The following is a 25,083-nucleotide window of genomic DNA, read 5'->3' as shown; positions in this document are numbered from 1 at the left end:
GGGATGTGGGGACTTTGAAATGTTTGCAGCGTGCTCTTGGATCCCAACTCAAAAATAAAAATACGAAGCACCACTTTAAATCAACGCAGTTTCGAAAGGGTGCACTTGGGACATGCCAGGTTCAGACTAGGCCCGGTGGCAAGAGCTGGGAAATTATTTAAGCCTCCATAACAGAGCAAGAGATTGGGGGGTGGGTTGCAATCTGGCTTTTTATTCCTGGCTCCTCCCTTTCCAGCCTCCTCTTTAAATTTCTGCTGATCCGTCGTTTCCCATCAAAGCCGCTGGTGGTCTGTGCTAATATGCCTCTCTTGAGGTGGGTTTTTCCAGAATTGAATTTGAGCTTTGGTAGGAACTGTGGGGAGCTTGTCAGCTGTTTACAGAGGGAGAAACAGCCCCAGCTGGTCCCTGAACCCCAGTCCCCTCTCCTCCGGTCCAGGGCTCCCTGTTATTGGTCAGGCTCTGGGCCAGGAGCAGTTTTTCATACATAAAACCAGGATGCAAACATGTTAACTTAACGTGAGATACCAGAATAGTCCACGTTCGTATGCCCAGTGCGTTCTTCTCCAAAATTCCTGTTGCTTCCATTTCCCAGAACTACTTTGGTAGTGACGTTGGCACGCTAGGCTTTGAATTCATAATCACTAACCTCACTGGCACTCTAACATTGCCGGTCAGACCATATTTCCCTGATCTATTCCCCTCTGCGTGTCCTGGATGGCTGTTTGCCACCTTCTCCTCCTTTGACATCTTTCTGTCCCACTCAAAAGCTGATGAACTTCTTGTTTCACCAAGGAAATAGAATTGGAAAACTTCCATAAGTTACCACCGCTCCTTCTTCCCACCTACCTCTCCTTCCGTCCTATTTTAATGAATAAATTCTCCCTCCACTTGAGTCCTAAATCCCATTCTTTCTCACCTTAAGAACATCACCCCAGTAATTCTAAACTCTTTATATTTTCCCTTTTTCTCGCTCTGAGAGCTTTTTCCCCTAATAGCATAGAAATGTGGTTCTCACTCCCCCCCCCTTTTTTTTTTAATGTTTATTTATTTGTTTTGAGAGAGAGAGTGTGAGCAGGGGAGGGGAAGAGAGCAAGGGAGGTAGAATCCCAAGCAGGCTCTGTCTACACTGTCAGCACGGAGCCTGATGCGAGGCTCAAAACTCATGAGCCACAAGATATGACCTCAGCGGAAAACAAGAGTGCGATGCTCTACTGACTGAGCCACTCAGGCTCCCCTTGCTCCTCTTTTAAAACATTCTATTGACGCCTCCCCCCATTCCAATTCTCTCCTCCCCAATGACACCAAACCTCCTCGAAAGGGTTGTCTATATTTGCTGTCTTCATTTTTTTCCTCCCTCAGCCCATTTCAGGAAGCTTTTTCATCCCCAGCACTTTGCTGAAACTGTTCCTCTCAAGGTCACCAGTGACCTTCACCTAGCTAAAGTCGGGTGAGTTTTCAGTCCTCGTCTCAAATTAGCAGCATTTGACGGTCGTGTCCTCTTGGAAACACGTTTTTCTCTTCGCTTCTCAGACACTACACCTGGTTGTTTTCTTACCTTGGTTGTCACCACTTCTCAGCTCGTCCTGAGCCCCAGACGAGCCCCTTAGTCATCTCAGCCGGTCTCGTGGTTTTTCATCCCATGTGTTGCTCGTGATTCCCAGGTGTACATCTTAGCCCAGACCTCTTGCAGAACTGCAGGCTGGTCCATCCTACTGCCAGCTGAATATTTAATTGGCATCTCAAATTTTATGTGTCTAAAAACCAAGCTCCTGTATGTCCTCACGGTACTTCCTCTGCTGTCTTCCTCACCCTTCCAGGGGCTCAGGCTGAAAACAGCCTCACCCTTGACTCCTTTTTTGCTTCACATCAGCGAGTCCCACTGGCCTTACGCTCAGGATGCTTCCCATCTGGAGCCCAACCACTTCTTCCCCACCTCCGCTGCCACCACCTTGATCCCAGCCACCATCACCTCTCACCTGCATTTTGCCATAATTCTCTCTCTCTCTCTCTGTCCCTCTCTCTTTTTTTGAGAGAGAGAGACAGAATGAGTCTTCAGCAGGCTCCACGCTCCGCGCACAGCCCCATGTGGGGCTCGATCTCATGACCGTGAGATGGTGACCTGAGCCTAAATCAAGAGTCAGACGCTTAACCAGCTGAGCCACCCAGGCACCCTGCCATGATTATCTTAATTGGTCCTTCTGAATCTGCCCTTGTCCCCTTTAGTCTATGCTTAACACAGCATCCAGAGTGATCCTGTTCTGTCCAGACTCTCTAGTGATTTTCCAAGTTACTCAGAGTGTTAACCAGGGTAATTACAATGGCCGGCAATCTGCACCTTCTTGACCCTTCGGCTCATCTTCTGTCTCCTTCCTCCCTACGTTCCAGCCATAGCGGCCTTGCTGGTCTTGCTTCTACCTCGGGATCTTTGCTTGAAAGCTCTTTCCCTGAATACTGCACGCCTCACTTCCGGTCTTCACTCACTGAAGGCTGCTCTAATCGTTGTGTTGAAAAATACCAACCCCTGATCCCTTCCCCGGCTTTATTTTTCTACACAGCACGCGTAACCGTCTAACATCCTACAGATTTTTACTTATTTGTTTTCTGTCTCCCTATAGTAAGCTTCGTGGAGACCAGGATTCTTCTGTTCTGTTCACTGCTGTAGTCTCATGCCTGGAACAGTGCCTGGCCCTAGTGCGTGCTGAATAAATATTGATTGAATAAATAGAGGATTATTTTCACTTTTCAAGGGGAAGGCTGCAAGCAATGAACTGAGTTCTTACTCATCCAGTTTTCCTTCCTACAGTGGTAGAGCTGTGCATTCTGTATGGACAGAATGAAGAGAAAATGGCCACTGAGCTTATAGCCTTCTGCACCAGCATAGATAACGTTCGCCTGACCTCAGAGATCCTGAGCTCTTTTGAGCATGAGGTAAGAACAAAATGTAAGGAAACTAATCCTGAAATTCTCTATTGTGCTCTTGAGGGAAGGCGTTGTGATGTATTGAGAAGCACAGGCTGTAGAATCAGGTCTGGATTCTGGTCCCGATGTGCTCTTGGGCAAACTATAGAACGTGTTTCTGGGCCTCCGTTTCCTCTTCTGTTGGTGGTTCTAATCACCCGTATTTTTTACGGTTATTGTAACAATTACATGAGAGTGGGTATAAATCACCTAAAACTGTATGTCGGGTGGTAGGTCTTCAGACCATTGGTTTTGTTATTAGAATTAAGTTCTTAGAAACAAACAGTCACGGGATAACTGTTCCTTTTTAGTCTATCATGCATCCTCTTAATTCTTACTTTGAGGAATTTTAGATATATGCGATTACATTTTGAACGCCTACTTCACGGCTGTGAAAAACACTTTCTCTGTTACTCGACTACACAATAATATATATTCATTATCTTTTATTCCTCAGTGTCTGAGCAAAAGATTGCCCAAAGCCTCGCACAGAGCCTCCAGGGATGGTGGGCACGCAGGAGCTAGAGACATTGTTTCCATACAAGAACTGTATCCTTTTCTGCCCAAGGTCTTTGCATGAAAGCCACATGCTGTGTTTCATAATTTGTGTAATTTTGAAACAAATAGTAGGGGCACCTGGGGGGCCCAGTCAGTTGAGCATCCGACTTCAGCTCGGGTCATGATCTCGCGGTTTGTTGGTTTGTGGGTTCGAGCCCTGCATCGGATTCTGTGTCTGCCTCTCTCTCTCTTTGCCCCTCCCCGACTTGTGTATATGTGTGCATGTGCGCTCTCTCTCTCTCTCTCTCTCTCAGAAATAATAAATGAATAAGCTTAATAAAATAAAAACAAATAATAAAAAGTACGTACTGGGGCGTCTGGGCAGCTCAGTTGGTTGAGCATCCGACTCTTACTTGGTTCAGGTTATGATCCCAGGGTTGTGGGATCAAGCGCCGGGTCAGGCTCTGCATTGAGCACGGAACCAGTTTGGGATTTTCTCTCTCTCTCTCCCCCTCTGCCCCTCTCCTCCACTGGCTGTCTCTCTAAAATAAAAAAAAATTTTTTTTAAGTACCTACTATTTAGATTTCTTATCTAATCAACCATCACCTTCGATTTTGGTTGTTTTCCTTAAACACTTTTTTTAGAATTGAAGTGGAGGAAGAAGAAGAGACCCTCTTGAACTCTTACACCACACCCTCTAAGGTGAGTATAGTGTTTGGAAATGCTTTCTACAAGTAGCATTTTTTTTTTTTTTTTGTCTTTATTCTAGAAACATTAAAACGTTATCGCAACATTTGAAGTTCTAAGGGAGAGGATGAACCACGTATACAGTTCCTGCCACGTCTGCCTTTTCCCATCACGGGCATAGATGCGCTTACATAACAGCAGTCCTTGTGACCATGAAGCTACCCTGCCTTTTTTTTTTTTTTTTTTTTTTTTCTCCCCGGTTAGCATATCATAAAATGTTTACAAATACAGTCTCTCCATAATTACTCTCTGTAAAAATTACACAGCGTTGTATCAGGCAGAAGTCCTGCAATGGAATAATGCAGTTCTGGTGTTGGATCCCAGCCCAAGAGGTAGGATAGGATAAGTGGAATAGTGTTGCCCTCCAAGCCTGAGTCAAAAGACCTAGGTGACCTGGGGTGAGTTGTTTCATCTGAGCCGCGGTTTCCTCAGCTATACAATCGGGATGCTTTTGTTCATTGACCGAGCAGCTGCTGAGCGCCAGGCACTGTACGAGACCCTGGGTGAACAGTGGTGAATGAAACGAGCATGGCTGGGCTCTGCCCTCAAGAAGCTTAAAATGTGTAGAAATTCATAAGCATGGAGCAAGCCTTAATGTTTCAAAGCAAGTTACCCCGTGAGAAGGAAGGTGAGTAGCTCAGGTGTGCCTGTGGCAAGCAAGAAAGCTAAAAACGTGCCCCGTGGAGGTGCTGACACAAAACAGGCACACACCACATACTGTGTGAACCTCCTGCGACTTCCCTTAGCCTAAAATTGAAGAGATCTGAAATCAGCACTTGACCGTCCCCCTAGAGATGGGCTTGTCCGGGAGCCCACACCTTGCTAAAAGGTACCTCCGCTCTTGCGTTCGTTCGGGCCAGGAACCCTGGAGACCTCCCCCAGTCTTCCTTCTCTCTCACACCCCACATCCAACTCCTCCACCAGTCCCGTCGGCCCTCCTTCCAGAATCCGGGTCCTCTCCGAGCCCTGTCCGCCAGGACCTGTCACCACCAGGCCTGCAGCACCGGCGTCTCCTGAGTGAGTGGGATGGCTTCCCGTCCTGGCTTCTTTCACTCTGTCCGCCTCCAAGCAATTCACACAACAGTCGGTGCTCCGTGCCCCTTTCGGATGCAAGTCGGACTAGGTTTTTCCTGCTCTCGGCTCTCCCCTGGCTCTGCCATCGTCCCCGATAACGTTCAGAAGGTGTGTGAGCGTCTGTCCGGAGTTGGCCCCACTCCCTTGTCTTCCCACCCTCCTCCCCACTCTGGTGGTCTTGCTGCTCTTGAGACACATCCCACGTGTCCATCTCCTATGCCCCCTGCCTGAGGCAACGGCTCTGCCTGCGAGAGCAAAGCCCCCTCCTCCTTCCCTCCCCCGTTTTCTTCTCTTGCTCTATTCTTCTCTGTGGAACCCATTGCCATGAGACCTGTTCTATATTTACTTCTTTGTTTTAGTCTGCCTCCCTCCCTTAGAACGGAAGCTCCCTGCAGAGACGTTGCTTTGTTCGCTGCTGTTTGCCCAGAGCCTGGCACATTGGTAGTTGTTGAAGGACAGCTCTTCTGGATGAGCACGGTTGCCTCGGCTCCCTGCGTAGGATCAGCCAGAATTGCGGGACCCAGCGGGGCTGTCACGTGTCGATCTGACGGACAGCTTCACGGCTCCAGAATTTATCTGATCTGTCTGTATGTCCGGAGCTGATCACGTTCTTGGGGACTGACTCGTGGTAACCCAGCTCTCAGTAGACTGACGCAGAGATCAGATGCAAATTCACTTGACTTAATGTGGAAGTATGTACCCTCCCAGCGACGGAGACCTCCTACCGAGGACACCCATTCCTGCTATGGAGACACCTAGGAGGCTCAGTTATGCATCACACTTGGTGACCAGGGAATCAGAGTTGAGTGAGTCGGACTGAAATGAGCAAACAATATGAAATGTATCTGAAGCTCAGGGGAGACGCCGTGTGGGTTGAGCTAGAGGAATGTAAAATACTCAGAACAGGAGCTGGCACACAGAAACTGCTTGATCGTTATTAGGCCACACATCGGTGGCCTCCTGACAAAATAGTCATGGTCTTTCCCACACGAACGGTGCCACAGTGAGGTTGCCAGGCCCTTGTCGGGTCTCAGAGGCAGGTGTACCTGTGCCAAAGGGGGTGAATGTTCCAGTGGCCTTGGTTTATCATCACTATTTGCCTCGTGCAGTTGACAGCGACTCTCTGCCTCCAGGCTCACCGTAAATCCAGTGGTTATAGTCTGGCTTTCCTCATGTCCTGCCTGGCAGGGGAGAATGTGTTAGCCCAAGGATTTGAAGTTCCCAGGCCGCCAGCGTTATATTTCTAGCAAGTTAGTAAACTGGCATCCTTGGCCGTAACTTGGGTTTCTGTGTGGCGTGAGCATGTGCTCACCCCGGCTTATGGGAATATGGTACCCTCAGTCGCTTGTCCTCGCTGTGAATGAATACTGGCATGTAGTGTTGACAGACCTCATGAGCCTGGTCAGAGCGCATCCCCAAGAAGCATGACTGGAGTTGGTTTATTGACACAATCAGCTTTCACTGCGAGGGCTGAGGACGAGCACCGTGAGACTGCGTTGTCTCCCAGAGTAACCTCCTCTTGCCGCGTCCTGGGAGACAGACTGTCTTTCTCTTGAAATACTGCCACACCACCTTGGCCCCAGAGTTGGACAGCCCCTGTGTATTACAAGGGTCGTTTAAGAAAATAGTTTGAGAATGTATAGCAAAACCATAAAATCTTACCCATCCTTTGGTCCAGTAACTATCCCTAGTCAGACTCTCCCCGAAGGAAATAATCCAAATTATGGGAGACGCTGTCTGTGTAAAGGTGGGCATCTCAGCATTATTTATAATCACCCAAAACTACAAGCATCCCAGACATCCAGCAGTAGAGAAGTAGTTAGGTAAATTATTATGTAGCAATTTAATTAGCACAGCTACTAAAAAGGACAAAGTTTTTGATAATGTGGGGAACTGCTCATAATTAATATAGTGCAAAAAAAGCAGTATATGTAATATTCAAATTAAGATTTGTATTTATTTATTTAAAAAAATTTTTTTCTTAACGTTTATTTTTGAGACAGACAGAGCATGAACGGGGGAGGGGCAGAGAGAGAGGGAGACACAGAATCCGAAGCAGGCTCCAGGCTCCGAGCCATCAGCCCAGAGCCCAACACGGGGCTCGAACTCGTGGACCGCGAGATCGTGACCTGAGTCGAAATTAGACACTTAACCGACTGAGCCACCCAGGCGCCCCAAGATTTGTATTTAAACTAAGATTAAATATTAGAATTTATATTTTTTTAATTGGAAAAATATTAAAATACCATTAAAAAAGAGTTATTGTAGGGGCACCTGGGTGGCTCAGTTGGTTGAGCGTCTGACTTCAGCTCACGTCACGACCTCACCGTTTGAGGATTTGAGCCCCGCGTCGGGCTCTCTGCTGTCAGTGTAGAGCCTGGAGCCTGCTTCAGATTCTGTGTCTCCCTCTCTCTCTGCCCCTCCCCTGCTCGTGCTCTCTCTTTAAAAAATAAAATAAACATCTTTTAAAAATGGTTATTGTGGGCTGGGCCGCAGCAGTCTCCAGCAGAGGTGAAAAGAAAATGGTTATTGTATAAGAGTGGTAGCATAAGGGTCTTTTTAAAATCTAATTTCCATTCCAGCTACTTAATGACGGTCTTGAGTCCGTTCTCTTGTGTTCTGTCCCCAGTCATCCCCAGCACATAGCCGTAGTGGCATAACTTCTGTACACAGCCAGGAGGAGCCCAAGGGCAGGGAATCCACCGCAGGCCAACTGGCCTCCTGGTTGTGGTCCCAGCAAGGGTTTTGTCTTTGCTCTGCCACAGTCATCTGTCCTAGACTTTGGGGAGCAATGAATCTCTGAGCTGTGGGCTTCATCCTCCTTCCTGGGCATACCTTTGGATTCTTGGTTGATGAGAAAAAAACAGAAAACAGAAGTGACCGTCAATGAGGTGTTTGCTAAATAGTCTCCAACTATGAGCTCAACCGTGTTATCCGCCTGGAGTTGTTCCTATCTCTAATTTTGAAAACGTGCGGGGGACCTTGCCAAAACGAGTAGTAACGTGGTCCCATCCCTTCTGAGGAAACCGTGGCCGCACAGGTCAAAACCGTACGCGTCGCAAAACTCAGCAGCTGTACTAAAGCAAAGAGGTGGGGGAAGAGAGCGACCACGTGAACAATTTGACAGGACAGATTGCCTGCTTGGCAGTCTTTTTCTGGGAACTGTTGGTACTTTTTCATTGTTGCCTTCAAAATGGGGACAGGATTCTGATGGATCTTGGTCATAGCCGCTACAGATTTCTATGTGGGCTTATGCTTGGAGATGGGGCCTTAAGAACAGAACCAACCCAGTCCTACCTCGTGCCCTACATTTGGGCACCATGCTTCTCTTCCTAAGGGGCTGTATACACTCGGTTAGCAACTTGCATCTACAGTGACTGGGATTCTGTCTTCTGTTTTGTTCCTAGGGTTCTCAGAAGCGAGCTATCACCACCCCAGAAACCCCCCTAACCAAAAGGACTGTGTCTACTCGGAGCCCCCATCAGCTTCTCTCGCCGTCGAGTTTCTCTCCAAGGTATGGATCAGAATGAATCCAGCTGCCAGACAGCAGGCCTGCCCTCCCCTTTCTCTGGTTATCGCGTGGCTGACTCTACAGAGTGACCCTACGAAATGCAGGTGGACATGTACCTCCGCGGTGCCTGGCCGGAGAGCCTCGTTTCTCCCTGCCCTCCCTGCCTTCTCTTCCTGTGTGGAAAATTACCGTGTCTTCCAGTAGTTAAGGAAACTTACTTTCCACCCGCTTTTCTGGGGCTCATTTCCTAGATCAGGAACTGATATCTTCTGTGGAAAACAACCTATCTATTCAGAAGTCCTGGAGTCTTAGGAGTCTTGCCAGTCGAGACAAATAGGTTTCCACCTGCCTCTGTTAGTTCACTTGTTGTTGGGTTTCTTCTTCTTCTTCTCTTAAGCTAAAGTATTTAGTTTTTAAAAAGAAAAGCACGTCTCTGCGTTCATAATGTTGTGTAACCCGTTTATTGTTCCTCTCTCAGGTTACAACTAGTTTCTGAGAGGTTGCTTGTCGCTGTGACTCTACACGGACTTAATTGGCATTTTTATCCCCGCTGCCACCTCTGCACATAAATCCACAAAGATCACATGTGATTTTTTTTGAAATCCGTAAATGACATGTCTCCTATTGGAGAATCCCATAGGTGAGGGCCCTGCCGAATCGGAGAAAGGTTTTGGTGTTGCCACATCAGGATGAGGCTAAGAAGCAGTCACGTTAACCGTTTAGGGAAATACTGACTGCCATCGGCCACCACCTGTGCTTCGGATCACGTCTTCCAGATTCAGCAGAGCTTAAGATTTCCCAGCTCCTTCTCTTGAGAAAGGAGGTGATCGCAATCATTCCAGATGAGCAGTCCTTGGACTCTGACGGACAGTTAACGCCAGCTTCGTCCACTCCTGCTCTCAGGTTTCGGACGTGAGCTTTCTAGACTTCCAAGGGCATCTTTGAAACTTGCTGTATAGACATGGTTCTCATGAGCTGAACCAGCACTATCACGGCGGTTATAATCTCTAAATAAGCAGTCGCTCAAAATGTCATGGCGTTAAAGGGCCGGTGGTCATGGCTGTCCCACAGAGTTGCTCTGGGAGGAGCTTGGAAAAGTCGGCGATGCACCGCCTAGGCATTTTTTAATGCACGCTAATAAAGCTGACGTCTGAGACTGGTTTGGTAATTTATGAAAGTAACCTCTAAATTATTCAAGTAGAGGCGGCCCTGGAGAGCGAGGTGATTAATTGAGCTCATTTTCTGTAGTCTGTCTGTCGAAAGAGGGACTCGTAGCACCAGTTGCAACGTCACCCACATAAAACTGGCCCCTGCAGAGTCTCGGCGCATTAAATGAAGACCGTTTGAAATAGACCTCTCTGTGAGCTGTGTGCACGACCAGAGGATTAGAGGGCCTCACTGTCATCCAAGCTGTTCAGCAGTATTTGTGTGCTTTTGTTTACCAGTCAGTGAGAGGAAATACGAGAACTTGTCAGTTGAGCCTTGAAGAATGGGAATATTTGTTCACCAGCTGACTGAATTCATTACATCTCCACCTCCGTAGACACTGGGGAAAGTTGATTAATTCCTTTTAACTGTGTCTTATTGGGGTGTCTACCTTAAACTACATCGTGAGGTATTAGATGTGCACAGCAACTTTGGGCTTATCCACAGCCAGGCTCTAATGGTATTCTAATAAGTGCTGAAAAAAAATCGTAAGAAACCAAGGAAAGTGATACTTGAAACTTGCTTCTTAATCAGTTCAGCGTTTGGTTTGGTTTGGTCATTTGAAGCCAGGAGAAAACCCTTTAAAATCTGTCTCTGTCTCTAAACTTACCCTCATTCCTGGAATTCCTTAAAGGTCCGGGTATGTCCGACCCCATTAAGCTGATTAGATTTAGAAAATGTGAGGCCAGCTTGACGTTTGTCCAATCCCCAAGGTGACCTCATTGTATTCCCCTCTCTCTTTAGATACGAGTACAGTAATATTTACCTGTTTTGCTTCTGATCAGTGCTACTCCCTCTCAGAAGTACAACTCGAGAAGTAACCGCGGAGAAGCGGTTACCTCCTTTGGCTCAGCACAGGGAGTGTCTTGGTCTGGAAGAGGAGGGGCTGGCAATATCAGCCTGAAGGTCTTGGGGTGTCCAGAGGCACTAACCGGGAGCTACAAATCAATGTTTCAGAAGCTTCCAGACATTCGAGAAGGTGATTGTTTTTCCCTTTGAAATTCTGGAGCGGTGTCTGGGTGGCTCAGTCGTTGAGCGCCCAGCCTTGGCTCAGGTCATGATCTCATGGTTCGTGGGTTCAAGCCCCGCATCAGGCTCTGTGGTGACACCTGAGAGCCTGGAGCCTGCTTCAGATTCTGTCTCCCTCTCTCTCTCTGCCCCTCCCCCACTCACACTCTCCCTCCCTGTCTCTGTCTCTCTCTCTGTCTCAAAAATAAATAAAACATTTAAAAATTTTTATTAAAAAAGAAAGAAAGAAGTTCCAGAAACTATAAAACCACCTGGAAAGGTATAAAGTAACAAAACTTTAGCAAGGCTGGTAGAACGAGTCCCAAGGTTGCCTTTGAATATAGAAGTCGGTAGGTGTCCTCCACACGCCCCTGTTAGTGGAGGGACATGAGTGGAGGGGATGCTCTCAGTAATTCTCCCAAGTCACTTTGCCTCCCTAAAGAAAAGTGCTGAAGAAAAAGCACGTAACCATTTCCCAGTGACAACCACTTGAACTATGTCAAAAAAGCCCAAGTGAGGTCAAAGACACTCACGGCTTCTTCCTTGTAAAGAATGGAAGACGTTCCAGGTTGGGCTTGACTTCCCCTAAACCTCACTGATGACCAAAATAAAAGGAAGACTGGGTTGCGGGGATCCGTGCTGACTCTCAGGGATTCTGCCACACGATATGTGGCCAAATGGAAGGCCACTTCAGCAACCCGATTTCGAGAGATTCGTTAGGCTTTAGAAAGACGTCCTGGACGCCCTCTTGCTTCTGGCTGACTTTAATATCTTACAGCGTGTGGTATTTTTCTCCCCTTGGCAAGTGGAATGTCCTAAACATGATACTTTTTCCCCTCTGGGATTTCAGTTCTGACCTGCAAGATAGAAGAACTCGGCAGCGAACTTAAGGAACATTACCAGATTGAGGCTTTTACTTCCGTTCTGGTCCCAGCTCAAGTAAGAATTGTTCTACCAGTTCTTCCCAGTTACTGTTGTACTTTTTAACTGATGGGGAACAGGCATCCTTCTTGCGTCCTTTTTTACGTCTTGTCTACATTCTAGTTAGAACATCCGTCTTGGTCAAATTTGATAAAATGGATCCTTCTGAAGAAAGACCTACAAGAACTGTCGGGTTTTGTGACCAGAGATGGTCATTTTCTGTGCACTTGGTTAGGGTCTTGTTCTCAAGCAAAGACTGAGGCCTTTTCCTTTTAGTGGTAAGGCAGGTGCCCCCTGGAGATTTCCTACAAATAGAAGCATTCAGTTATCAGGATATGAGGACAACGGCAAGAATAGGGAGTCTAGAAGCGGTGACTCCTAGTCTCCCCTAATCTGGTCTCTGTCCTTAGGGACCAACTGTTGCCAGTAGTATCTTGAATGGTGATATCATCTAGCGTATGGATCAGTGCTTTCTCTCTAAAACATTTTTTAATCTAAGGGGAAATGTGTTCTAGAACATTCCTTATGGTACTTCTGTCATTGTTTGCATTCGGAGAAGATTGACCAGTTGGGGAAGATATGCAAAACCATGTCATAGAAGGAAGTTTGGGAAAAGATTAGACTTCCTCAGTTGGCCCCAGGAGTGGGAACAGGATAGAGGAAGCCCCGGGGAGAGAAATTTCAGCTCAATTCAGAGAAGAACTTCCTGTTAAGAGACAATATGGTATGTGGTTAAGGATATGGCTCTGGAGCCAAACTTCAAACCAGACTACCCACTCTTTGACCTTGATTAAATTATGTAACCTGTTGGGCTGATTTTTCTCATTTGTAAAGTGAGTACAATAACAGTATCCACAATTTCACAATTGTGAAAATTAGACAGGTTAATACACGTAAGCCTGTAGAACAGTGCCCGATGTTCATGAACTCGACAGACCTGAGCTACTGTTAATAGTCAAAACTCTCCAGAGATGCAGTGGGCTGCCTTGGGGTGCAAGTTTCCCTTTACTTGAGATGCTCAAGCTTAGGTGGCCACTTAGAGGGGCTCAAGCATGGGGGTGGGGGTGCAGACAGACCAAATGCCATTTGAGTGTTTGTTCTTCTGCCGTGAGAGGCAGTGGTGATTCTCGTCAATATGATGCCCCGCCAAAAAATATTTGCCGTTTGGGATTTGCTTTGTGATTTATTCTGTTGGCCTCAGGTTTTGAGCTCCTGTCCCAAAGACTGTCATTCTTTTGTTATACCTTCGGTAGGAGCCTGTCACTCTGCTGGGCCAGATTGGCTGTGATACCAACGGGAAGCTGAACAGCAAATCCGTGATTCTTGAGGGAGACCGGGAACATTCCTCAGGGGCTCAAATTCCAGTGGATTTATCTGAGCTCAAAGAATACTCTCTATTTCCCGGACAGGTGAGATGGGACGTGCGAGGGCTGTTCACCCCGTAGTACATGTAGCGGGCTGCAGCTCTGGGGACGAGCGTTCTGTCACCGGCTGCCTGTCACTTTCAACCTGTGGCGGCGGGGGTGTAGCTAGAGCCCAGGCTCATGGGGATTCCAGCTTTCCCCCAGTGCTCTGACCTCGGCTCTGGGATCTGTTGCCGGGGTCCAGCTCCACCCCACGAGATGTGTCATTCTGGCCACATTCCTTATCCTCTTGAAGCCAGAGTGTCTTCATCTCTAAAATAGGAATAATAATTCTTACCTCATAGGATCATTACAAAAAATTAGGTCATCCATATAGAGCATAATTATTACTAATACAACCCCTTTGTTTTCTTTTTTTTTTTTTTAAGTTTTTTATTTATTTTGAGAGGGAGGGAGAGAGAGAGAGAGAGAGCAAGAGTGAGTGAGCACAAGCAGGGAAGGGGCGTGGGGAGGTGGCAGGGCAAGAGAGAATCCCAAGCAGACTCTACACTGTTACGAACCGTGAGATCACGAACTGTGAGATCATGACCTGAGTTGAAACCCAAGAGTCAGACACTTAACCGACTAAGCCACCCAGGCTCCCCAGCCCCTTTAATTTGTTTTCTAAAAAAATACCCCCACGTTTACAACTACAAAATGAGATAGCTGGACTTAGTACCTAATTTTTTTTTTTTAAGTAAACTACCCCCAACGTGGGACTCAAACTCACAACCCCAGGGTCAAGAGTCGCATGGTCTACCCACTGAGCCAGTCAAGTGCCCCGATACTTAATAATTTTTAACTGTATCAAAATAGTTTATTGCTGACTTGTCATTTATCTCCCGTTCTGCTTCTTGTCCTTCAGGTTGTAATTCTGGAAGGAATCAACACCACGGGTGGAAAACTTATTGCCACCAAACTCTACGAGGTACCCCGGCAGTTGCCCAAACCCACCCCCACCCCCACCCCCACCCCCACCCCCACCCCCGCTTTGCTGCAGGCACAGTACATGCAGTTCTGACTGTCCTGGAAACTCATCCCTCTTGAGAGCCTATCTGTTTGCTTCCCAATTCTCTATAAAATGGGAAGCTGCCTCTAGGCCAGGGGTCAGCAAACCATTTCTGTAAAGGGCCTGAGAGTAATTATTTCAGGCTAATTTACAGGACATACGGTCTCTGTCACAATGACTCAGTTGTGCCGCTGTGGCATAAAAGTGCCATGGACCCCCCATAAGCCAATGAGTGTGGCTCTGTGCCAGTAAAACTTGATTTATAAACACAGGAAGTAGCCAGATTGCACCCATAGGCCCTAGTTTACCTATCCCTGCTCTAGGTGATAATCCTCCACTGATTTTCACATAGTGCAAGCAGAAGTCTCAGATTCCCTGCTGTCCGGTCCTGGCCTAGGGAACTGGTACTTTAAGCACCTGTCTTGAGTTATGAGATTAGCCGTGACCTCCCATTACGTGGATTTCTTGGTCACTCTGAGCCATACAGAAGAATGGCAGGTATCATCAGATCTGTGAGCTTTTAGCTCCAAGGAGCAAGACTGAGGCTGCTTTCTTATGCATCTCAGCCCTCCCCCACCACCCTCCCTCCCTCCCATCTGCAAAGGCTATCTGCCTGGCCCCCTCCCATGCCGGTCAGGGGCCACCCCTTTTTTTAACCAAAGATGGTGCCTGGGGTAAGGCCTCAATTTAGCTTTTCTCCTGTCTTTAAGGGTGTGCCGCTTCCATTTTATCAGCCCACCAAAGAGGATGAAGGTAAGCCTGGGTCCAAACGTTGTTTTGCTAACAGTGAATATGGTGGACGAGGTTCCTCAGGCCCTGAGAAAACTGCAGAAGCTGCCTGGGCGCACCCTGGCGGAGGCTAGGGGTGACAGCAGATTGGTGGCTTCACAGGCGCTTTGTGGAAGGCCGGGGTCCGAGCGCAGTGAGCGTTGCCACCTGGGTTCTGGCTACAAGAGGCATGCCATTTGTATCTGGAAGTTACTTTATGAGAGGGAAAATAGGAATAGTTTATATAAAGAATTTCTTTGAATGCACTGTGTTATCCTGGATGGGATCCGGGAAGAGAAAAGGGACATTAGTGGAGAAGCTAGTAATACCCAAATAAACTCAGAAGCTAAGAGTAATGAGCCAGCGTTAATTGCTACGTTTTGACAAATGCACCATTGTCAGGACGCTGGGGGCATTAGGACATTACGGGACGCTGGGGGAAGGTATATATACAGGAGCTTGGTGCTGTCTTTACAACTTTCCTATGTTTCTAAAGTTATTCCAAAATAGCAAGTTTATTTAAAAACTAGACAAATTTAAGAAACAAAACATAGAGGAAGGGAAGGAAAAATATAAACAGAGGGAGGCAAACCACAAGAGACTCTTTAAATACAGAGAACAAACTGAGGGTTGCTGCAGGGGTGCTGGGTGGAGGCATGGGCATTAAGGAGAGCACTTGGGGTGGGCACTGGGGTGCTATGTGTAAGTGATAAATCACTAAATTCTCCTGAAATAATTATTACACTGTATGTTAACTAACTTGGATTTAAATAAAATTGAAAAATTGAAAAAAGTAGACAAATTTCTAAGGAAGCCCAGAGTCATTTGATAACTAATCTAGAGGGGAAGGGACAAAAAGAAGTGTTAACAGACTGCCTCAAAATAATTCAAAGCATTTTTGAAAGCAAAGCAGAAGACTATTGAGGACTCACAATGAGATGGCTGACGCCAGGGTATTGTCAACCCCCTGTGCACATTGATAGTGATGAGGTCATTCTTGGAGATGACCTAGAATCAGGAATGCAGTTTAGGAGTTTGTGACATTGCCCATTGTATCAGAAGATAGGTGTTTCTGGCAACACGAGTAGTTTGGTGATGTTAGGTCCACTTCGGGGGGTGAAACGAAATTGACATGAGATGCCCGGAGCCTCGCTGTATGCCAGGGAAGCCTCTGGAAGCAGCTGAATAGGTTATTAACAAACATTTTTGACCAAGGTGTTGAGCCGGGGACTCGTGGAGACAGAGTAAGACATGGGCCTCGTCCAGCTGGCACTTGGTATTTACTCCAGGGTTTACATCTCCTGTAGGCTCCTCAGAACCAAATTTAACTTTGTCCTCTGCCCTATCGTTGCATGAAACTTACTCTTCTCCCTGAACTGTCCATCTCATTTCATGGGGTTCCTGCTCTGGTAGACCAGTAATGCGCCCCCCCCCCCCCCAGTCCCTGCAACGTGTGAATATGTTACTCTATATGGCAGAAGGGACGTTGCAGGTATGCTTAATTTAAGAATCCCGAGTGGGGGGGTTATCCTGGACTGCACAGGTGGGCCCAGTGCAAATACAAGGGTCTTTGTAAGTGGGGGGGGGGGGGGGGGGGGGGAGGAGGGCCGGGGGGGGGAAAAAAAAAAAGGGGGGGGGTGGGGGGGGGGGGGGGGGGGGGGGAGGTGCAGAATGATCCGAGTCAGAGATAGAAATAATGGCAGGCTACCGGCTTCGAAGGTAGAGGAAGGTTCACGAACCGAGGAATGCCAGGCAGCTTCTAGAAGCTGGAAAAGTCAAGGAAACAGTTTCTCACCTGGAGCCTCCAGAAGGAACACAGCCCTGCCAACACTGAGTTTAGGACTTCTGACCTCCAGACCCGCGATAATAAACCTGTGTTGTCTTTAAGCCACTAAGTTTGTGATCATTGTCCCAACAGCCATAGGAAGCTAAAACACGTTGAGAAGGCAGGGATCTTCGGGTTTTGTCAGTGAGAGCCACAGAAACTGGTTCGGACTTAAAAAGAGAATTTGTTAGGGGAAATCCAGCTAGCCCACAGGTAAGAGAGGCAGCTAGGAGCACAGACTTAGAAGCAGGGAAGGGCCTCGCAACTCGAGGTATCCGGCTAGCAGGTATTCCCCAACTATGTCGCCCGGTTACCTCTGGCTGGAATAGGTCAGCTCCACCCTTTTTTCTGTTCTTGGATAGTTCACCTCAAGATTCCAGAACCAGGGAGAAGAGCATGGATGGCTTAAACTGGTCAGACGTCTGTCTCCGGGCCAGGGGACGACAGTACACTTAATTTGCGGCCCCCAGACTGCTTTCCGGAGGAGAGGGCTGGCTCTCCCAAAGGAAAGCCGATGCTGTGGGGAAAAGGGCAGTGTGCGACAGGTGGCCAAACGCCACACCTCTGTGCCGCTCACGCGGGAATCCCATTCCGAGCCTCACACCCAGCCCATCTGGCCTCCTCCGTGGACCGCATTCGGCAGCCACACGGGACCACCAGATGTTCCCTCACACCACACACACTCAAACCGCACGCTGTGCAGGAGACTGCCTTGCCCTGGCTCCTGGCTCCCGGAAAATCCTACTTACAAGCATAAGCAAAGCGAAATAAACCAGTCACCAAAAGATAAATATCGGGTGGTTCCACTTACATGAGATACTTAGAACGGCCAAAATCATAGACAGGAGAATGGGGGCGGGGGAGGAGGAGTTAGTGTTTAATGGGAACAGAGTTTCAGTTTGACAAGGTGAACAGAGTTCTGGGAATGAATGGCAGCGATGGTTGCCCGGCATTCTGGATTCTTTTAATGGCACTGCAACGTACACTTAAAAATGGTTAATGTGGTCAGTTTTATGCTGTGCTTTTTTTTTTTTTTTTTAATGTTTTTATTTATTTTTGAAAGAGAGAGAGAGACAGAGCATGAGCGGGGGAGGAGCCGAGAGAGAGGGAGACACAGAATCCGGAGCAGGCTCCAGGCTCCGAGCTGTCAGCACAGAGCCCGATGCGGGGCTCGAACTCACGAACCGTGAGATCGTGACCTGAGCTGAAGTCGGACGCTTAACCGACTGAGCCACCCAGACGCCCCTATGTTGTGCTTTTTTTACCCCAATAAAAAAGGGAGGCAGCGCATTAGCAGACCTCACCTTGATCACGTCTCTCCCGATGGCTTCCTCCCATCGCTCACGTGTGCTGCTAGCAAACCGCCTGTCATGCTCTGGCTATTCGCGTACTTCCCCGTCTCTGGCAGCTGATGGAATATTCTTTGATGCTGGGAATGAGGTCATATTCTTGGATTCCCAGAATTGTACACCTAGGGAGACTCTCAATTGAATCCTGGGGCGGTTTTTTCCCTAATCGTCCTTTCTGCCACCGTTCCGTTTTCTTCTAATCAACACCTCATGATCCTTTCTGTCTTAGATTTTGAGCAAAACATGGTCCTGGTGGCCTGCGGGCCATACACGACCTCCGACAGCATCACGTATGACCCCCTGCTTGATCTAATTGCCATCATCAACCGCGACCGGCCAGATGTCTGCATCCTGGTAGGAAACCCTCCTGGGACAGCTTCGCCTCGTCGGGCGGGGGGGGGTACCAATGGGAAAACTGGGGAAGAGACTCTGGGAAAAGGCCCAGTGTTATAGGAGGTAGCTCCCCTCCATCCAGGGTCACAGCCGGGCACCCCCACCCCATCTGTTACCTGTCCCGGGCTCTACGCGCAGCCTGGAGGGACAGATAGATCCCGGGCAGAGAACCACTAGGAGGGTATGTGAGGGTGCTCACAGACGCTGTGTGGTTCTGACACCTTTGTTTCTCTCCCCTTGGGCCTGTTGCAGTTGGGACCTTTCCTGGATGCTAAGCATGAGCAGGTTGAGGTAAGTGACCGGGGCTGGGATGGGCAAGTGCCAGATTCTTGCGTTCAGTTGACCCTCGCTGTTACTTCCAGATTTCGGAGTTTACGCTGCATCTGTAACAAACCTAAATTAATCCCTGTGGCTAAACAGAAAAACATTGTAGCGGGGCATTTTTATAAAGATACGGAATTTGAAGGCTTCACTTCCCCAGCACACAAGGCCGTTTGGAAGCTGGGGGAGGGAAATACAAAGCTGTGAGTCCTGGTGTCCCCTTGGGACACTGCACGCGGAGGCACAGGGCACTAGCTCGGATGCAGGTGTCCGTGGGTCGCGGAGCCGCACGTGCAAAAGCGCCCCACCAGGCTGCTGCCCTCAGCTCCTTGCCCCACACCATGCTGTCCCTTGGTGCATAAAACACAAGATGCCCTTCCCAGGGCATCTCTCGGCCGAGAGTTGGTGCCTCCTGCCCTTCTCTCTGGATATTGTACCTTCCACAGAAAGGATTCGAGACGCTCTTCCTTTTAGTCTTTCTCTCAGCTTACATTCCAGAGGATGAATTCCTCCCCCATCTCCTCTCCTGCCCCCTGGTAGACTCCGCTCCTTGAGGACAGAGACACGTCTCTTTCGTCTTTGTATCCCCTCCAGCTCCTCGCTCAACAGCTGGCCCCTGAGGTCACTAACGTGTTAGGCAGGTGAATAAAGGCCAACGCCTACCCTCTCGATCGGTGTCCCTTCTTCTCTTGCAGAACTGTCTGCTGACAAGTCCATTTGAAGATGTCTTCAAGCAGTGTCTACGGACAATTATTGAAGGGACACGAAGGTCAGAATTCAGAATGTTGGACAGAACCTTAAGCTGCCTAGTTTCTCCAGGGCTTCCCAGTAAGAAGCTGAAACTGATGGAAAGCAATGGTAGCCCCCACCCCCTTCGTCCTTTTGAACTACAGAGAGCGGATCCAGCTCTTGACCCTCAAGTGCACCGACGCCAGGTTAAGAGGCATCTCTGTCAAACACAAAGATAAACACACTTGACAGGAAAACGCTTCATAGACTTTCGCTCTTCCCTTGCTTGTTCTTTTACTTCCTTCCTTTTTCTCGCTCGCCTTTGTATAAGCTCATTCCATGGGAATCTTCCCAGCTGATTCTGAGAAGTGTTTGATGAGTTAGTTACCCAACAAAATCCCCAGGGGCCCCAAACATCTTGCTGCGCGAGCGATTGTTTTGGGTGAGCCCAAGTCCTTCCCCGGCGTCAGAGCTTCCCTGGGTTTCGAGGGGCACTGCTGACGGCCAGGAAACCGTGGTAGAAACTCCCAAGAGGGTGGGACCTTGGATCCTCGCCACAGACCGAGGGGAAGGGACGGTGAGAGGTCACAGTGGCGATGAAAGAGATGAGCGGTTCTAATTTGAGAGAAAGGGCACTGTTCCAGGAAGAGTCTAAAGCTGCATGTAGGAAGTTAAGCAGGAAGCTGACCTCCTCACTTCCTGTCCCTGCCCTTCCAGTGCCAGGGTTTGAAAGGAATTGGGGTAGGTGATGGATCTTCTCCTCCAGGGATTTGCTTGCCTGTAGCTGAGCTCATAAGAAATACACATTCCTGAGGCTAAGCTTTTAAAAACGAGTCTGTAACAAAGGTGGTTCTCAAAACAAGATGTATAATCTTCCGCCCATCCGCCGTGAGAACTGATCCCAGAGTCGATTAGTCGTAATACTACCTTCTTGTATGGGCAGCACGGCCAGCGTGGTAGGCCTCGGGGATGGGGGAAGACACCCTCTGACTTACCTGCCAGTGGGGGACTTGAGTCGTGCCAGTGACAGCCTGCATGCGACTGGGTCTCCCCTTCCCCCCCGCTCCCGTCCACAAACGAAGACCATACAGTGCCTGCCCTCTTGCCTCCCACGTTGTTGTGACCCTGGCCAGGTTCATCAGAGCTGGAGAGCGCCCAGCGCTCCTCCTCTGAGATCGCCCCCCTGCCCCCTCCCGGCATCCGGGAGCAGGGCCGGTGTCCCCTTCTTTCGGGTCCCCTGGGGATGGGCAGGGACCTGCATAGCAGTGCCCAGTGGGCTGGGTGCTGTCCCTGTGACATCGGGTTCTGTTTTTGGTTCCTCGCCCCGTGTGGTGGTGACAGCAGTGGGACAAACAAAGAACAGACGGGGCTTTGTCACCATGGGGTGAGCACCCAGCGCCGCCAGGCACTTTCATCTGTGGCCAGTGTGCGCCTCAGGGCAGGGAGAGCCGCCCCCCCTTCCCCTAACTGTATATAAGTGGTCAGCGTCTCCTCGTTGGGGGAATTTATTTTTATTCCTGAGAGCTCAGGAACGCGGAGCACAAAGCTGATTTATCAGTAAAAGCCAGAACTATTGAGGAAGCACCCCCTCCACAGAGAGCTGAGCCGCAGAGGGAGCGGCCGTGGGGACCCTCCCACCGTGATGCCTGAGGGCTGTGCAATGCTCAGCATAGTTGGAATTTTCTTTCGGATCCCTCCCCCTGCAGCCACTTTATAACCATGAGCGGGAGGGCTGTTTTCTCCTTAACCGTTGCTCTTCCAGAACCTTCGCTGAAACAGAGGGGCCAGCTGCACAGCCGCCTTTCGTGTCCACCACAGACTGAGCCCGTGGGGTCCAGAGCACAGCGAGTCCCATTCGGGTCCCCCCGCCGGGCCTTGGGAAGTGATAGTGCACTTTTCCATGTCAGAGGGACCTTGGCATGCAAAGTATCTGTGGTCTCAAGATCCTTATTCTCTGTTGCAAAAGTCTCAGTTCACACTCTGAGCAGGTATGACAAACAAGTGACAGATGTGACCACAAGCACCAATGCCTTCATCCCTGTACCTGTATCTGGGAAGGCCACACATTTTAAGCAAGAGAGGGAGCTGGCAGGGAGAGCTGTTGATGAGTCTTGAACATGCCCCCAAAGTGACACTTTGGGCCTGTGTGGTTTGTAATAGGCCCCACTGCCAAGCACCGCTGAGGGAACCAGGGAAACAGGATTTTTTTCCCCCCCTTTTCCTCTTTTGTGTGGCTGAGGAGGATAAACAGTTGGGTCCCAGAGTTCAGGGTTTTTCTTCGATTACATGTTGTCCCCTAGAGATTCCCCCCTTCTGCCTCCGTCAGGGGGAATCACTGCTTTTGCTGTTGCTGTTAAATATTCCTGTCATTTTGGCAACACGGGCTGCTGAGAAAAACTTGGGGCCTCGTTTCCGCACGCGAGAGGCACGGGGCTGGCTCGGGGAGAGGCCACCTGCGTTCTTCCCCATCCCTCTGAAGGTGTTTCTGTCTCCGTCGTAATTCAGACCGAGCGTTCTGTCGGGAGGGTCTAGTTTGATCCCTGAATGGGAAGGCCGTGTGTGCAGGCGGTCGGCATGCCTGGCCTCTCCCCGGGAAAGAGCCCCGGTCAGGGAGACTAATGCCCGTGAGCTGCATCTGTTTGCGTAGCGCGAAGACGCAGAACTTTGGGTTCGGCTCTGACTCTTTGTTCTAAACCTTGTCTTTCTAGATTTTCTATATCCCAACTTCTCCCCCTTTCCTACCAAACGGTCCCATCCCTTCCCCAGTGGAACATCAGAAGAAAGTGGAACACCCGGAAGGAAGCATGTCCTGGGTGACCTGAGCCTCGTTGAGGTAGAAGGGTAGAGATGAGAACAGTCGTCTTTTGCTCACAGTGTCGCATGGGAAACAGCACCTCTTCTTCTAGAATTCAGTTCTGAAGTTCCTCCCTGGATGTAGGCTCTCGTATTAAGCTGCGACGTCTTCAGTCTGTCGTCCAGCTGTTCTTTTTTTTTTTTTTTTTTTTTTTTTTTTTTAATGTTTTTATTTATTTTTGAAAGAGAGAGAGAGAGAGACAGAGCATGAGCGGAGGAGGAGCCGAGAGAGAGGGAGACACAGAATCTGAAACAGGCTCCAGGCTCTGAGCTGTCAGCACAGAGCCCGATGCGGGGCTCGAACTCACGAACCGTGAGATCGTGACCTGAGCTGAAGTCGGACGCTTAACCGACTGAGCCACCCAGATGCCCCTGTCGTCCAGCTGTTCTAACTCAACTGCGCTCATTTTTCTCCCTCTTCTGATGCTTTTTTTTTTTTTTTTCTGATGCTTTTTTGACAAAGTAGCTCTGGCTCCCACCTCGTCTTTGTCCCATCGCTGAGGGATGTGCACCACGAGTCCGTGTACCCACAGCCACCCTTCAGCTACTCCGATCTGCCTCGAGAAGACATCAAGGTACCAGCATCCTTTCCCTGAGAAGCAGGCAGCCCGAATCCAATGTGCTGCGGGGGACCCAGCTCTTCCCCCTAAGCGGAGGGAGGGGGGTGCCTTTTGGGGGCATGGATAGGGCCTGAATTTTAAGCTTCTCTTTTTTTTTTTTTTTAACGTTTATTTATTTTTGAGAGAGAGAGACAGAGCATGAACGGGGGAGGGTCAGAGAGAGGGAGATACAGAATCTGAAACAGGCTCCAGGCTCTGAGCTGTCAGCACAGAGTCCAACACGGGGCCTGAACTCACGGACCGCGAGATCGTGACCTGAGCCGAAGTCGGCCGCTTAACCGACTGAGCCACCCAGGCGCCCCTTAGGCTTCTCTTTTTAACAAGCGAATGTGATTTACTCTCTGTTGGTTTGTTCCCCCTTTCGGTGGTCTCCCCAGCCCTGGGAGACGCCCCACTTTCATGGGGAAGAAGTTTCTAGCTTTGGCGTACAAATGCTCGTCTCGCCCCTTCAATCTAGCGAGTGCGGTTCGTGTCTGAGCCCTGCAGCCTCTCCGTGAACGGAGTGGTCTTCGGCCTGACGTCCACGGATCTGCTGTTCCACATGGGAGCCGAGGAGATCAGTAGGTGAGAAGCAGTTCTGGGCCAGCAGGCAGGGCAGTGGCTTTCTAGACCAGAGAATCGAGGGGCTGCTTGGCAGCCTTGCCTGGGAAGTCCCTCAAGCAGCACTTTGTGCCACACCCTTTGGCCATTAGAGTTTCTCTGTCCCCAAGACACCAACTGGGTACGTTTGTTTCTGCTACGTTCGTCTGCAGTGTCGGAGACCCCAAAGAACCATGTCTTTGTGCTTCCTTTATAATCCTAGAAGTTCACCTGCTTTCCTTCCCCTCCCACCTTCGTGACCTAGGCAGGGGTGGGCGTCCCTGCTCCGGGAGAATGAACGGGCAGCCTCCCTTACCAGAGCAGGTATCGTTCTGCAGAATCAGACCCCGCCACACCTGCTGAGCGTAGGTCCGGCAGTTCAGTTCCCCCGTCACCGGAAGGAGTGTGAAGCAGTTGGCGTGTTGGGCGAGACGGGTGTGCGCTTGCTGGCTGTGGTTGAGGGTCACCCCGACTGCACGCCCCCACCCACTGGTGGGCCCCTGGCCCATTCTTGCACGCTGCGGTTCTAGCCAACGGCCCACTATGGTCTCGTCACCAGGGATGCCTGCCTTTTCCCTCCGCAGCCCGGTGGCCGGCTTCCCTCCTCAGGTGGGAACAGACCGAGCTCTTTGGGGGTGGGTCTTTGAACTTCCCCAGAGGTGCCCTCCCGTCACCGCGCACGGGCCGCGTCGCTTCCCCCTAGTTTATGAAAGCCTCGAGTCCTCCCCAGAGAGAAACAGAAGCTGAAAAACAGGGCTCTGCATTCCGTTTCTTGCTTCTCTTCCTTCCCCAGTTCTTCCGGAACTTCAGACAGACTCGGCCGAATCCTCAAGCACATCCTGACCCAGAGGAGGTGAGCCGGCTCGCTGGAATAACTGACCGTGAAGAGTGTGCTCCGGGGTCCGGGGCTCTGACCGATTTGATTGGGAGCGCCTTCCTTGGGCCACTCCCAGGGAACTCTGCCCTGCCATGACAAGCCCGCATTCTGTCCCCCAAACACAGAGGAGCAGGAAGGACAATCTGAAAGCATGGATGCAGAGAGGGAAGCCATGCGGGAAGGGTGGGGCCCGGATCAGCCACTGCTGACTGTTTCTCTCCGTCTCTGTAGCTACTACCCGCTCTACCCTCCCCAGGAAGACATGGCCATTGACTATGAGAATTTCTACACCTACGCCCAGCTGCCTGTCACCCCAGACGTCTTCATTATCCCATCAGAGCTGAAATACTTCGTGAAGGTGGGTTTGGACTCTCCTTTTTCCCAGAAATGCCGGAACCGGTCTTTGACTTCCCCTTCTAGACCACTGGTCCTC

The 25,083-nt window shown here is 49.6% G+C and overlaps 1 protein-coding gene across 3 annotated transcripts in view; it reads left to right on the top strand.

The window, feature by feature from the left end:
• Window positions 1–25,083, top strand: part of POLA2 (DNA polymerase alpha 2, accessory subunit) — a 30,130-nt gene that overhangs the window by 765 nt on the left and 4,282 nt on the right. For 2 of the 3 annotated variants that reach the window (XM_049616424.1, XM_049616409.1), the window contains exons 2-18: window positions 2,804–2,928; window positions 3,416–3,507; window positions 4,102–4,159; window positions 8,686–8,792; window positions 10,781–10,974; window positions 11,854–11,942; window positions 13,178–13,333; window positions 14,193–14,255; window positions 15,047–15,089; window positions 16,546–16,596; window positions 18,508–18,632; window positions 18,924–18,962; window positions 19,688–19,761; window positions 23,041–23,149; window positions 23,652–23,758; window positions 24,567–24,626; window positions 24,882–25,008. In XM_049616424.1, the coding sequence (XP_049472381.1) occupies window positions 2,804–2,928; window positions 3,416–3,507; window positions 4,102–4,159; window positions 8,686–8,792; window positions 10,781–10,974; window positions 11,854–11,942; window positions 13,178–13,333; window positions 14,193–14,255; window positions 15,047–15,089; window positions 16,546–16,596; window positions 18,508–18,632; window positions 18,924–18,962; window positions 19,688–19,761; window positions 23,041–23,149; window positions 23,652–23,758; window positions 24,567–24,626; window positions 24,882–25,008 (1,619 nt within the window). The remainder of the gene's footprint in view (window positions 1–2,803; window positions 2,929–3,415; window positions 3,508–4,101; window positions 4,160–8,685; window positions 8,793–10,780; window positions 10,975–11,853; window positions 11,943–13,177; window positions 13,334–14,192; window positions 14,256–15,046; window positions 15,090–16,545; window positions 16,597–18,507; window positions 18,633–18,923; window positions 18,963–19,687; window positions 19,762–23,040; window positions 23,150–23,651; window positions 23,759–24,566; window positions 24,627–24,881; window positions 25,009–25,083) is intronic. The other variant, XM_049616417.1, reaches the window with a different exon arrangement.

The sequence above is a fragment of the Panthera uncia genome, chromosome D1 (assembly GCF_023721935.1).
Source record: "Panthera uncia isolate 11264 chromosome D1, Puncia_PCG_1.0, whole genome shotgun sequence".
Classification (NCBI taxonomy): Eukaryota; Metazoa; Chordata; class Mammalia; order Carnivora; family Felidae; genus Panthera; species Panthera uncia.
This window is presented reverse-complemented; position numbering and strand designations above follow the sequence as displayed.